Source organism: Podarcis vaucheri, assembly GCF_965113315.1.
Source record: "Podarcis vaucheri genome assembly, chromosome: 2".
In the NCBI taxonomy this organism is placed as follows: Eukaryota; Metazoa; Chordata; class Lepidosauria; order Squamata; family Lacertidae; genus Podarcis; species Podarcis vaucheri.
In genome coordinates this window covers 88,176,766-88,191,475 of record NC_138760.1, presented here as the reverse complement: position 1 = coordinate 88,191,475, position 14,710 = coordinate 88,176,766, and the positions used below count along the sequence as shown (strand labels likewise).

The 14,710-nt window shown below is 44.5% G+C and overlaps 1 protein-coding gene across 1 annotated transcript in view; it reads left to right on the top strand.

Moving 5' to 3' along the window:
- The first annotated feature begins 4,925 nt into the window (after positions 1-4,925).
- Positions 4,926-14,710, top strand: part of IL17RD (interleukin 17 receptor D) — a 58,530-nt gene continuing 48,745 nt past the window's right edge. Inside the window, exon 1 of the mRNA XM_082209611.1 lies at positions 4,926-5,218. Coding sequence (XP_082065737.1) covers positions 5,078-5,218 — 141 coding nt within the window. The 5' untranslated portion in view covers positions 4,926-5,077. The remainder of the gene's footprint in view (positions 5,219-14,710) is intronic.

Sequence of the window (14,710 nt, the reverse complement as noted above, 5' to 3'; positions counted from 1 at the left end):
CTCAATAAAGCTTTGGCGTGGATATGATTGCATACTGTCTCATAGAGGACATTTGCCTGGATGTGTGGGTATATGATTTGTGGTGACCCCAAACTTACTACAGAATGCATACCTGTAGGTTCTTACTTGTTACTGTCACTTGAGGTTATCACTCATTCATGAGCACTGAAGAAACCTTTTAGTGCTTCAGCTTAATTAACTACAAATCCAAAATTTTGGATCCCATCCAAACCGGTGCCAAAGTTTTGTAGTTGCTTTGTAGGGTTTTTGTTGTGTATCAACTGTAGAATATTGCCATAGATCTTGGAGGGGACAGTCCCCTGGTTAGGGAGATATATGACATGAGGCATGCCCAAACTTACTTTGAGGTTTCCAGCTGAGTTGTGTTTTAAACTTTTGCGCAAATATGAAACTGAGAAGTAATAATAAAATTCAGTTTTATGTAGGAAACTGATTTCCAGGAGTGAATAACTGTTTTCAGTGACTCCTGTTAACTAATCCACCCTACATCCCAAAACATAATTGCTTGGAAGCAAACTCTGTTGATTTAAGCAAACTTTGCATTGAAATAAGTTAATTTTGCTAACAGTCTAAGGCCAAATTCTAAAAACATTTTTCTTAAGTATTTACCTAGGATAAGTGACATAAGGCTGCAGTCTACATTTCCATCACACACACACACCACTTTTACAGCCAAGAGCACAGCAAAGTGGTATTCCCTGCAGGGAGGGATTTATGGCATTCTTTTATGCCAGTGCCAGACATGTGAGTTTGGGTGTAATATATGTGTACTAAAATCTCAGGAAGATCCTCCCCTCCCACAAGTGATAGAAAGACTGGTGGGAAACCTCTGATCACTCTGCAAAACTGCTTATTTTACTGTTCTTATTTTGAGATTTTGCCCATTTCCTTAGGGGCACTGTCATACTCCACATGTCTCCTCCATCTGGGAGCAGCTGCTGAAGAAGCTTGAGAAAGTTTTTAGCTTGCAGCAAGGAGGAGAATGGCAACTAAAACCATCTGCAGAACTCATTATGCTGATAGCCATGACTTTTGAGTGGGCTCCAAGTCAAAGGTATTCATATTTATTCGGCAACAAGAAGCTGTTGTGAAGGAAGAGGAAACTGGATTTGAAACCCCAACTATGGAGATGCATTGTGCTAAGGAATCTGCAGCACTTAATAGTATTTGCCTTATGGCTTTATTTTGCCTTTACAGTACCTCGAAGCGATGGGCTTTAAGGATTGGGTAGGAAGCAAAAATATTAAAGGGCTAGTTATATTGTAGCACGTATTCACAAGTTGTGGTTATACAATAGAATGTAATAAATTTTAAGAGCTGGAATGTGTAACTGTGACAAAATACTAGAACATGTCTGTTTTGTGAATTGAATCTGTAACCATCTTACCATCCTAGGGTCAAAAGTTCAGCCTCCCGGAATCTCAGGTTGTTTGTTCCTGGAATGTATATTGAAACCAGTTCTCACCTATTAGGTGTCTTTGTCTCTCCACTACAATTTGTGTCTTCCTGCCTATCTGGGTGGTAAGACAAACCCTTTTAATGAGACTCTTAAAAAGCATAACTGGACCTTATGCTCACTCACTTGGGGCAACAACAACACCCTCAAAGCAGTTTACAAAATGATAAAAATAAAACTGAGAAGAATTAACAGCCCTACTTTGAAACATACAAAAGTTAAAATACTAAAACAGATAAAATTACCTCAACTTTCTAAGCATCTGGGTAGGCTTGTCTATTCTTAACAGGACCTGAAAAGAATACAGTGAAGGAGCCTGCTTGATTTCAAGAGGCAGGGAGTTCCAAGGTGCAGGGTGCTGCCACACTAAAGGATTGAGTTCTTACAAATGCAGAATGAATCATTTATGTCTCAGCCATAAATTCATACAAATGGTACACAGGTAAGAAGAGTCTGTTCCCATGCAGAATTGCAATGTCTCTTGAGTTTGAATAACTTGGTCGGAAGTGTCCTGTATGACTCAGACTGCAATCCTTTATCTACTTACCTGGGAGTAACCTCATTGAACTCAATAGGACTTACTATTTATGATAGACATGTGTAGGATTATACTGTTAGTGTCCTCAGATTCTAGCTGCCTTCTAAGTGATCAACTTCCTAGTGATATATCACTGATTTCTTCCATATGAGACACAAACATTGCTTTGTTGCTAAAATTATATTGAATAAATCAAAGGAATTCCTCAGCTTTCCATCTCTATCTCCAGCATTTAATACCCATGCAAATCCAGGCTGCAAACCTAAGCATGCTTTCTATGGAATAAACTCCTCCACTGAGCACCATCAAACTTACTTCTGAGTAAACATGCATAGGCAGGATTGTACTGCACATGAATCAGTGAGAATGCCACTTCCTTCTTGCCTGAAGCTATGCTCTCTTGGCCTAAATAAGTCCTTTTTTGTTTAGCTGATTCTTTGCCCCTCTGTTATTCACAGCTCTTCCATTTAGCAGCATTGTCAAACATTCAAAACATTGCTTGATACAACATAGAGGAAGGATTGACAGTAGTTTGAAACGCCACCTAAATTAGATTTAAAGAACTGTGTCTAAAGGCTATGTCAGCTTTACATCTGGCGGCTGCTGATCTGGTTCGGTATGAATGAATAAGGCAGTGGCAGCTACCAGAATTAATCTATAGTGACAAAATATGCTAGTCTCACTTGTGAACACTGAAAGGCAACCTGGAGGAATTCGGAAAGCCCCCTTTTCTGTATGTCAAAGAGAACATAGAGTCAAACAAACTAGATAAGTCTCAGAAGGGGCAGATCTTCCTCCATGGGATTGCTGTGGTTAGCAACACCAGGCTATGAAAGTAATTTAGCATTGGAGACTGTACCATTGCCCCTTGAGCCAAGGGAGATCCTGTAATGGAGAATGAAATCAGGAAGGCATCCAAAGGAGAGATTATTACACTGAACCCATGGCCTATGGCCATGTAATGAAGGGGCCAGGGCTAAAGATGTAGTCCCACAAGCGCTTTGAACACATGTCTACCCATCACACCAGTTAATGTCTCAGTAGGGCTAATGTATACTGCAATATACAGGAGGTGCCGGCATGGATGACAAGCAGCGGTAAGGTAGGTATTAGAGGCAGGAAGCAGGGAAGAGGAATAATTGGACTGTTGCTGCAATGGAGAGCTGTAAAGGGTATCCACAAGGATCTCCTCAGTCTTGGTAAACGGGCATTCAAGTGGCAATTGTGGTTCGGTCTCAAGCTCACATAATGGGATATGAACCCGCAGTTCTAACCAGGAGAATGGATCTTGGGGCCAACATTGAATAGGGCCAACACTGAATTAAAATGTTAGTGACTGAAAATAAATCTGTCAATGTGATGTTTTTAATAGAAATATAAGATCTTACCACTTCTGGAATACTGTGTCCTGTTCTGATCGCCAATCCTTAAAAAGGATATTGTAGAGCTGGGAAAGGTGCAAAAATTGGCAATGGAAAGGATCAAGGGGCTGGAACAACTCCCCTATGAGAAAAGGTTATGATATTTGGGGCCCTTTTTGCTTGGAAAAAATATGAGTCAGAGGGGCATGATAAAGGTGTATAAAATTAGGCATAGTGTGGAGAAATGATATCTGGTGTCATTTGATGAAGCTGAAGGGTAGCATGTTCAGGAGAGACAAACAATAGTATTTATTCGCTCACTGCATGGCTGAGCTATTGTTGCCACAACTCCTGCCTGAAACCCTGGAGACCCATTGCAACTCAATGTAGACCAGCCTTTCTCAACCTTGGGTTCCCATATGTTGTTGGACTACAACTCCCACCATTCCTAGAAAGCATGGTCAGTGGTCAGGGATGATAGGAGTTGTAGTTGAACATCTAAGGACTCTAGGTTGAGAAAGGCTGAACTAGATGGGCCTGTGGTCTGAGCTGGCATAAGGCAGTTGCCTACCTTCCTACCTGACTGGCCACTGTGGAAAACAGGATGCTGCTCTAGGCTAGCCAGACCTTTGATCTGATTCAGTAGGGCTGAAGTTTTTATAGGAATGTCCTGCTAGCCCAAAGGTACATGGGAAACCAGTGGTTTATAGTGGGTACTGTGTCAAAATAGGAGACTCAACCCTACTCAAATGTGAAGCTTAATAGGTGATATTGGGCACTGTGTCTCAGTGTAACAAACCTTATATGCCTGAAGTGAGGGTATTTTTGAAGCCCCCCCCTTGTCATTTGAATGGGTTGTAATATTGGTGTGTGTGTGTGTGTGTGTGTGTGTGTGTGTGTGTGTAAATGCTCATGAGGGTGCATCAGCCACTGAACCTAACTGCCTCTACCAGCAAACCCATGGACTTTATGAAATTCATTTTAATAGGGAAACCCTGGAATCCTTCCAAGGACATGGGCTTATCAAGTCGGTTGACTCTTCTTCCAGTTCCACGGTAAGCAATGAAAGAGGGGGAAACAAGCATTTCTACTACTTTTGCTATTCACTCCAAACTCCCTATTTGTGGATTATGAGCGCTTGTACTTCTGGACGTGTAAACACCCCAGGAGTGAATTATTTGGTGTTCTTTGTCAAGATCCAAACCTCCCACTCTTTTCAACTTTCTGGGTTGGGTTTTTGTTTTTTGAGGGGGGGGGCTTCTTTTCTTTTCTTCTTGAACAGCTTCCCCTTCTCCCTTTGATGCAAGGGCAGAGGAAGGAAAGAAACGGTCTCACTTCATTTTACTGCATCTCAGATGTTGCAAATTAAATAATAAAGCCCTAGAAGGCCGGGGTGGGGGAAACACACAGAGAGAGAGAAAGGGGCGGACAATTGACCTCTGCACCTAGACACATGGTAGTGGTTGTCCAGCCCCTCCCCCTTCCCCCCATCGTATCCTTGGCAAGGTAGGGGTGGGGGCAAAGGAGAAAACAGAGAGAGAGAGCGCTAACTGTATAGACATATGTCTCAGTGCCTTGCTGCGCGCATGCGCGCCGTTCCCCTTTCCCTCCCCTCCGCTCCTTTGCCTTCTCCAACCTGAAGTTGCCTGTGGAGCAACTTCATTCGGGGCTCCGGGCGCTGCTGCAGCTGCAAGGCAGACGATGGCACCTTGGCTGAAGTTCTGCTCCTTCTTCTTCTCCCTCACTGCCTGCTTCGATGGCCCGAGGCTGGCCGTGTCCGCGGGAGGGACCAGCGGCAGCGGGGGCAGGAAGGGGCCAGCGGGAGATGCTTGTGGCTGGAAGGTAAGAGAGAGAGAGAAAGAACAAACGAAAGGAAGGAAGAAAGACTCTTTTGTGTTTGGCTTCTTTTCTACGCGTCGGCGGTGAGGTGACTTGAGCAGGCTTTTCCCTGGGGGCTCCCTTTGCTTCCTCGCCCTTCTTGCACGAGTTAGCAGAACTTGGGGGGAGAGGTGCCCAGAGGTCTGTCAGGAAGCGGGTGCCTGGCGGGGTGGGCGAGGGAAGAAGCCCTGGAGCTCCGCGTGCCGACGAGCTTGCAGGTGGCGCGTCTGGGCTGTTGCACGGGCAGCAGCGTGCAGTGCAACCTCGCAGCAAAGGGCAGCGGGAGACATTTCTGCAACGGGGGCAGCAGCTCCAACCCTCTCTCTGTCTCTGCCACTGAGTGCTTACTTTCTCTCTCTCTCTCTCTCTCTCTCTCTCTCTCTCTCTCTCTCTCTTCTCTCGCTCGCCCCCTCTTCTTATGCAGCCGTTGCTTTGAAGCGTTGGCATTTCTGCAACTTTCGGGGATGGCTCGGTGGCGGCGGAGGTTGGCTGGATTTTCTCACCAAAGGAACTCGGGGAAGGAGGAGGGAGGGCGGCCGAGGGGAGAAGCCAACAAGTGGGAAGTCACTCAACAGGTCTTTTATCCCCTCCGCCTTCCTCCCTCCTCCTTAACTAGACCTGCCCTGGGAGAGAAGGGATAAAAGGCGATCGCTTGGGCTTTGTTATTTTAATGATCGGAGGCTGGTTTGGCTACAGGCCTAGTCATTAGACCGAAGGGGAAGCGGGGGGAATGGGTGTGCTTGTAAGGTGATAAAAGAGTGTTTTAGGGCTTTACCTTTTGTCCCTGTTAGCAGCTTTTGCTCAGTTGCGAAGTTTACTTCCACCCCCACCCCCATGGGTTTCCTGAGTGTGATTTGTTGTTTTATTTATGGAAAGGAAAAAAGGACTTCTGTAACGCTTTTGGGGGATTTTTCTCCCCCCCCCATTCCATTTTCAGCCTTATTAAAGATTCCAGAAGAACGCTTGTCGAAGGGCATGAGTGACTTTCATTGCCTCCCCCTTTTTGTTAGACTGTCACAGAGATTTCCTTGGATTCAGATCATAACATTGAGTGAGGGGAAAAGTTAACAGCAACCACAACAAAAAACCAAAAACTGGTAGAATTTGTAGGGAGTAGTTGTATGTGTGCAAGGGCAAGTGTCCACAAAAAAACACTTTAAAAGGGGGGGGGGGAGTACAAAAGAAGCCAAACGTTTGCAAAGAACTTAACTCTCCAATGGGTATATTATTTGCATCTTGGATTTTGTTAACTGATAGGTCCTGTAGGAAAATGCATTCAGCTGCTGCTTCGGTTTAGTGTTTCACATAACAAAAGTGATATTTGATTTGCATATTTTAAAGCTGCACATACATCTGGTTCTGTAGGTCAACAGCACTAGCTTTTTAAAGGCCATAATGCTTGACTGATTTTGGTTTGTTTGTAATGGATATTCAGTGATCTGACAGGAAGTGAATTTTCTGATAAAACTGAGGCAAGAAAAAAACATTATTAATTTAAACCTTTTTTTTTAATGCAGCCTTTTGTAGATTTATGATACGGTGTGAGGGAAAACCTGACACGTTTTGTACTGTTAGAACAAACGTAAGGTTATAACTTGCTTTTAAGCACTGGGAACTTTAATCTGTATGCCAATCACTTATTGGAATACATTTGTCACTGATAATGTAAAATGTATACAGACCAGGATCCTGCAGTTTTTATTCTTGGGGGGGGGGGGAGTTTTAGGGACTACACACAGAGAGCTTTCCCCGAGCATTAACTGCAGGATAAGACCCATTGTCCTGTTTGTGTATCTTGGGCTGTATGTAAGTTTTGAATAGACTTGACATACTATTAAATGACTGATGGCCCCTGTAACACATTGTCTGCTCTGGGGCAAGGCTGCCTTTGAAGTGCTACCCTGTAGGAAGTAAAAAGACTATTTGCTCTATTAAAATTCCTTGGTATTTCCTCTGTTTAACCACAGGCCACTTCCCCTCTGCCACTCTAAACACTGCAGGGACACTGACTGATTGAAAAGGCACAAGCCCTGAAGTAATTGCATCCCATTCAGACAGATATTCTTAGTGTAGCTTATTTATAATGAGTTATCGTAGAAATGAAAGATGGGTAGAATTTTTCCCCTGCCTTCTTAAGAAGGGAAAACAAAAATAGGCTCATTGACTTGCACAAATGTTCTCAGGTTGAGGATTGTGATATTTCTTTAGTCAATTATCTGTTGGTATCTTGTAATTCAACCTTAAGTTTGTTTATTCAGAAGTTAAGTTCCACAGAGTGCTCTGGGAAACATCACAGATGGTAAAATTTAATAAGAGTATAAATATTTGTAGGCTAATTATGGAATAGCAAGTAGCATTCAGAGTGTGAGAACACCATTATTTTGATATCATAATAAGCATGTTTTTTTCAAATTTCTAGTTATAAAATTTAATGCTGTGCATAACTTACTATAATACCTAAGTGCAGAATATCTTATGCGGGGGGGGGGGGGGGAGAGAGAGCAACATTTTTTGGTGTGGTGGAGAATAACTGAGGTCAGTGGGATTTTAGAAAGTGTGTCTATGCATATTAAAGAATAACAAGCCCCCTCCTTGAATTTGGTGAGACTTACTTCTAAGTAAGCATGCAAAGGATTATGCTGAATGTTGTATTATAGCAATTGGCTAATTAAAGCTGTGGGGGGGGGGAATTATGAAGACCTTTTAATAAAGATTAGCTGCTGATGATAGGTTAGGACTGACTGAGCCATGATGTGAACTTGCCCATTTTTGTCCTTAAAATACAAATTCTTATTCTTAACAAACCAGTATCTGTCTATCTATCTATTTCTTTCATTATGTTTTATAGATATTTAGTGGTTGATTTTTTTTTTAATGTTGTAAGCTGCCTTGATTTTTTTTTTTTAAATAGAAGTGCAGATCATAAACATTCAAATAAATAAATCGTAAAAGGAGTGCTTGCCAATGACTGGGACATTTTACTATGATATAATAAATACGACTAAAGAGTAAAACATCACTCGTGATTGACTAAAATAATTCTTCTGGATTTGAAAACTAAAAATAATGTACTTTTTGGGTTGATTTATGTCAAGTACAAAGGGTAATAGGCATGAATACCTTTAAACTAATACTGTACTAGTGAGTTGTATCCAGTGCTGTGTTAGTAGAGTTCTGCTCACGCAGTGGGCTTCCCCTTCCTCTCCTCTCCACATGCACATCAAAAACCGCTCCAGAGGGGCCCTCTATTCTCTGGCGCAGATTTTGAGCACGTGCGAGGGCGCTGCAGAAATCAGAAGGGAGAATATGCAAGGGTAAGTCTGTTGCACAATGGAATGGCAGCATTGGATATAACCAATTATGTTGTAGTTGGAAGAATAAAATAAGTGTTGTGTATTATTTTATCACTTGTATCACTTTTTAGTGTATCCTCTCTCTGGGAAAAAAACTCCATTTTTTAAGTTTCTTGGTAAAAATGTCTTTTGTGAAATTTTGAGAGCTCCTAATGCTATTAACTAATTAATAATAATAATAATATATTTTATTTGTACCCCGCCCACCCCAGCCAAGACTATCAGGGCGGCTAACAACCAATAATAAAAACAAGTTGATTAAAATACAACTTAAAAACAACATTAAAACATTAAGATGCAGCCTCTTCACAGGAGGAGAAAGGAAAAAAGAAAGAGGGGGAGGGAATCAAATTGATTCTAAGCCAAAGCCCAGGCAGAACAACTCCGTTTTATAGGCCCTGCAGAAAGAAATCGGATCCCACAGGGCCCTGGTCTCATGAGACAGAGCGTTCCACCAGGCTGGAGCCAGTGTTGAAAAGGCCCTGGCTCTGGTTGAGGCTAATCTAACTACCTTAGGGCCCGGGACCTCTAGGGTGTTGCTATTTATGGACCTTAAGGTCCTCCATGGGGCATACCAGGAGAGGTGGTCCCGTAGGTACAAGGGTCCTAGGCCGTGAAGGGCTTGGGTTTATAGGTCAAAACCAGCACCTTAAATCTGTCCCTGTATTCCACCGGGAGCCAGTGCAGCTGGAAAAGCACTGGGTGAATATGCTCCCATGGCAGAGACCCCCTGAGGAGTCTCGCTGCAGCATTCTGCACCCGCTGAAGTTTCTGGGACAGCTACAAGGGCAGCCCCGTGTAGAGTGAATTACAGTAGTCAAGCCTGGAGGTGACCTTCACATGGATCACTGTGGCCAGGTCGGGGCAGGAAAGGCAAGGGACCAACTGCTTGATGCGGCGAAGGTGGAAAAATGTCGCCTTGGCTGTTGCTGTAAGCTGCGCCTCCATGGAAAGGGAGGCGTCAAGGATTACACCCAAACTCTTAACGGAAGGCAATGGCACTAATTGGGCCCCCGCAAGAGAAGGGAGTTGGTCCCTCATCCCCATACCATCCCGACCCAGCCAGAGGACCTCTGTCTTCGAAGGATTTAGTTTCAATCAGCTCCCACGAAACCATCCAGCCACATCTTCCAAATATCTGGTCAGTGTGTCCAGGGCCAAGTTGGTATGGCCATCCATCAGCAGATAGAGCTGAGTGTCATCAGCATATTGGAGCCCAAAGCTCCAGACAATCTGGGCAAGGGGGTGCATAAAGATGTTAAAAAGCATCGGGGAGAGGATTGCGCCCTGCGGCACTCCACAAACCGGTGGCACGGTGACATCTCCCTCCCTAGCGCCACCCTCTGTCCCCGACCAGAGATAAAAGAGCATAGCCATTTACGGGCTATGTCCTGTATCCCCACGTCGGTGAGGTGGTGGTCCAGAAGATCATGATCTACCATTTCAAAGGCTGTTGACAAATATAAGAGAATCAGCAGTCCCAACCCGCCTCAATCCAGTTGTCTACAGAGATCATCTGTTAGGGCGACCAGAGCTGTCTCGGTCCCAAAACCAGGACGGAACCCGGACTGAAATGGATCTAAAGCCATCTAATTAGGGGTTTAAGCCATGCAAACAGATTTCTACTATCACATGGTTTAATGTTTACTGCAGCTGGGGATATAGCGCCCATGGATGCACATATATTTCTTATTTACTGTAAGCAAATTGTAGAACACTGCATCAGGAACACCAGCTGCGGCAGCGCCAACCATCTGCTGGGAAGGAAGGATAAGTTCAATAACTTGGTATCCCACAAAAAGTGGTCCTAGTTAATAACGGTACTGTTTTGTTGTTGCTAATGTCTTGTGCTTTGTTCATGATTTGGGGGCAGACAAATTAAACTTCAAAATGTAATAGTAACACCACTTCCAATGAAGGAGAGTCCATAACCTCCCAAGGGAGTCTGTTCCGCTGTTAAATAGCTCTCGCTGCCAGAATGTTCCTCCTGATGTCTAGTCGGAATCTCCTTTCTTGTATGTTGAATCAATTGGTTCGGATCCTCGCCTCCACAGCAGGAGAAACCAAGCTTGCTCCATCTTCCTTTTGATATTTGAAGATGACTATCGTATCTCCTCTCAGTCTCCTCTTTACCAGGGTAAGCATACAAAATTCCCTCAATAAGTGCCATCCAGTCATCTTACGGATTCTACTCCAGATTTGTGTAGGGTTTACTCCTTAGCTTTTTCTTCTCCTGAAGATATCCTGCAAGCCAGTGGAGGTTTAGGATCAGAGTTTTCCCTCTCCTAGATGGTTAACCTTCCCAGGTTGATGAACCCCATCTGTCCCTCTATGGCAGGTGCAGAAATTGCCTTCTTGATTGTTGGATCCGCTATTGGTCTCATCCATGTTGGATCCGCTATTGGTCTCATCCATCACAACATCTTTTTCTAAGTGTTTTCTTATGTGTTCTAAGACCTTTCCTTGTATCAATGTCAAGGTGACCAGTTGGTAGTCACCTGGGTCTTTTCTGAATAACAACAACAACAACAACAATTTATTATTTACACCCCGCCCATCTGGCTGGGTTTCCCCAGCCACTCTGGGCGGCGTCCAACAAAATATTAAAATACAATAGTCTGTTAAACATTAAAAGCTTCCCTAAACAGGGAGGGCTGTGTTCAGATGCCTTTGAAGATGGGGACAACATTTTCCTGCCTCACCTGTTTTCCAGGAATTCTCAAAGATTATAGAAAGAGGCTCTGAGATTACATCCGCAAAATCCTTTAGTATCCTTAGATGCAGCTCATTAAGCCCTGGAGATTTGAATTCATTTAAAGTAGCCAGGTGTTCCCTTACTACCTCTTTTTCTGTCTTTGGTATCCCTCCTGGCATTGTTTATTCTGTTATCTTCCAGTTGGACACTGCTTTCCTTTTCCATGAAGACAGAGGCAAAGTAGTTGTTGAGCTCTCTTGTTCTTCCTCTTGCTTTTGCTCTTTTTTTAAAAAAAAAGATGCTATTTTCTAATGGGTAATTAATAAATTTGCGGGACGCGGGTGGCGCTGTGGGCTAAAGCCTCAACGCCTAGGGCTTGCCGATCGAAAGGTCGGCGGTTCGAATCCCCGCGGCGGGGTGCGCTCCCGCTGCTCGGTCCCAGCGCCTGCCCACCTAGCAGTTCGAAAGCACCCCCGGGGGCAAGTAGATAAATAGGTACCGCTTACCAGCGGGAAGGTAAACGGCGTTCCGTGTGCGGCTCTGGCTCGCCAGAGCAGCGTTGTCACACTGGCCACGTGACCCGGAAGTGTCCCCGGACAGCGCTGGCCCCTGGCCAATAGATGTGAGATGGGCGCACAAACCCCAGAGTCTGTCAAGACTGGCCCGTTCGGGCAGGGGTACCTTTACCTTTAATTAATAAATTTATTTTGGTTTTATTGTTTGTATGTTCCTGTAAGCAGTTTTGAATTTCTTCAGGGGTAAAAGGGATATAAGTTTTTCAAGAAAATAAATTAAGAATTTGCAAGCCCAGATACGTCTTCTAGTTTTTGGTGTGCAACGACCTTTTAACATCCAAACTTCATTGTGAATATTGTAATTATGACTTCTGTCAGCGGCTGCCTCAGGTCTCAGCTCACAAAAGACCAACGCCAAGCTCTTCTTATATACAAGGATGTTTATTGCAGTTCATTATTGATTCCACAACCGAGGCGCGCAGCCCCTAGTCTCTAACGTCAGACATTTGAAGTCCCCTCTGAATCGGTCCCGCCTCTACACCAACTTAAGAGGCTTGTGCTAGACCACCTCTTCCTGTCTTTCCTTTTCTGCAGGGTCTTTCTGCCCCCCTGGGTTCCTTCCCTCCTGCTCTCTCCTGAAGCGGATTCCTCAGATGCCTGTTCCCCCCTCCTTCGTGCTTTGGGGCTGGGCTCCTCCTCCGGGCTTTCTCCATTTCCGCGCGCCTCCACATTTGAACTTGGCGCGCGCTCGCTACCCCTGACCTTCCTTTTGACACTTACACTACTCCCTGTACTACTCTCCGCCTCTTCCGGCAGGACGTTCTCCCCCGATCTCCTTCCCCTGTCTCTTTCCTGCTCCGCTCCGTGTGTCACACTGGGAACCCCCCTCTCTTCCCTTCGTTCCTGCTGGGAAGCCGGCCCCGATCTCTCACTCCCGCTCGGGGTTTCCCTGCTGCTTCCCTGCTCCTGGCAGGTCCCCCCTGTGACCCCCCTTGTCCTGACTAGGGGCGCCCCCTCCTGAGAATCCTCCGATTCACTTGAGAGACTCATGGAAGATCTCAAGTCATTGTCATCCTCTTCCTCACTGTCCTGGGATTCTTCCTCGTCGCTCTCCGTCTCCTCCCTCACCTGTGCCTCTGTCTCTGAATCCCTGACAACTTCTGATGGGAGTGGAGCTATAGAGTGATAGAAAAGGCACACCCAAATATATACCTCCAGTAGGCTTGGTTAAACATGGTCCTGTTTCAATGATCAAAGGTAAAATTGGTTGTGTTTACCTGATATTAGGATCCTAGTCTTGCCACTCCTTAAACTAACCATAAGATCATTTTACTTCCACTGTTATGTTTCACCTGCCATGAATGCACTATTGTGGATTCAATGTGGTTCAGCTGATTTCTTCCTTGATCTACTAAATGCCCACTCTCATGTCTTTAAGTTAACACCTTATGTTAGAAACCTGACAGCACCAAATTATCGAAGGTTATTCACCAAAGCCAGACTAAACGCTTTTCCTTCTGCAGTGTTGGATGGCAGGTTGAGAGGAGTTCCCTAGCAGGACAGACTTTACTCGTGTGCCCAAGACATCGATTCTGCAAAACATATTTTGCTGCACTGTGCGAAATACGAGCACTTAAAAGATCCTATTATTTAAAAATAAGACGATGAGCTTGACATGTCTTGTCATTGTCCGTTTCCCTTGAGGGAGCCAGTGTGGTGAAGTGTTGGACTAGGACCCCGGAGACCACAGTTCAAATCCTCACTCAGCCATGAAGCTCACTGGGTGACCTTGGGCCAGTCATAAGAACGTAAGAATAGCCTGTGGGAGGCAAATAGCCAATAGCCACCCAGTCCAGCACCTGGTTCTCACAGTGGCCAATCAAATGCCTGTGAGAAACAAGCAAGCAGAGCATGAACACAAGAGCACTGTCCCCTCCCATGGGTTCCAGCAAGTCCCTGATTCTCAGCCTAGCTTACCTCACAAGGTGGTTGGGGGATTAAATTAGGTGTGGGAGATATAGGTATGCCACCTTGAGCTCCTTAGCTCAAGAGAAAAAAGTGGGATCTAAATGCAGTAAATATAATCTTGTCCCTTCTAGGTTTGGGGTGGATTGCCCCCCCCCCTACAGTTTAGTAAACCGTTGACTAGGATGTTGCAAGCTTTTTGCCTAGTGTGGTGTGAAGGATAAGTGACTGCTTCACATCTAGCATCAGCCATGAACTTACAAAGCGTAAGTTTGTAATGAGCCTGCCTCTGTCATTCTCAGTCCTAGTATCAGTAATATGGGAAATAATACTGACTTCCTTTATAGGGTTGTTGTAAGGATTACAAACAGATAAATGTACTTTCAGATACATGGAAGCGATGCCAATGTTAAGTATTGTCATTACTACTGCCACAACTGTTATTTACTAACTGTCCAGGCTAAGGACAGGAAGCTGAATTGTGGGATGGTAGCCAATGTTAAGTATTGTCATTACTACTGCCACAACTGTTATTTACTACCTGTCCAGGCTAAGGACAGGAAGCTGAATTGTGGGATGGTAGCCAAAGCAGTGGTGGAATAGTATTAGGCTGTTTTCCAGGCTACCACAAACTCTAGCATCAGTTGTTGAATGGGGTAAGGGCAAGTATACTGAGATATTACATGGATTTTGAGTAGATAGTAAGGGCCAGGAGCTGGAAAATAATTATGTGCAAGGATATTTTAGCATTCAGATGTACTGTAAATTGCCCTGCATGTCATTGGGATTTGTAAAAATCACCACCTATTTATATTTACCATTTTTATTGCACAGTTCAAGGGTTCAAAGTGCTCTTCATCATGCCAGCCTTCAAAGCTGGACCAACGTTGTCCCCATTTTCCAGTCCTATCTTCCTAGGCACTTTCTC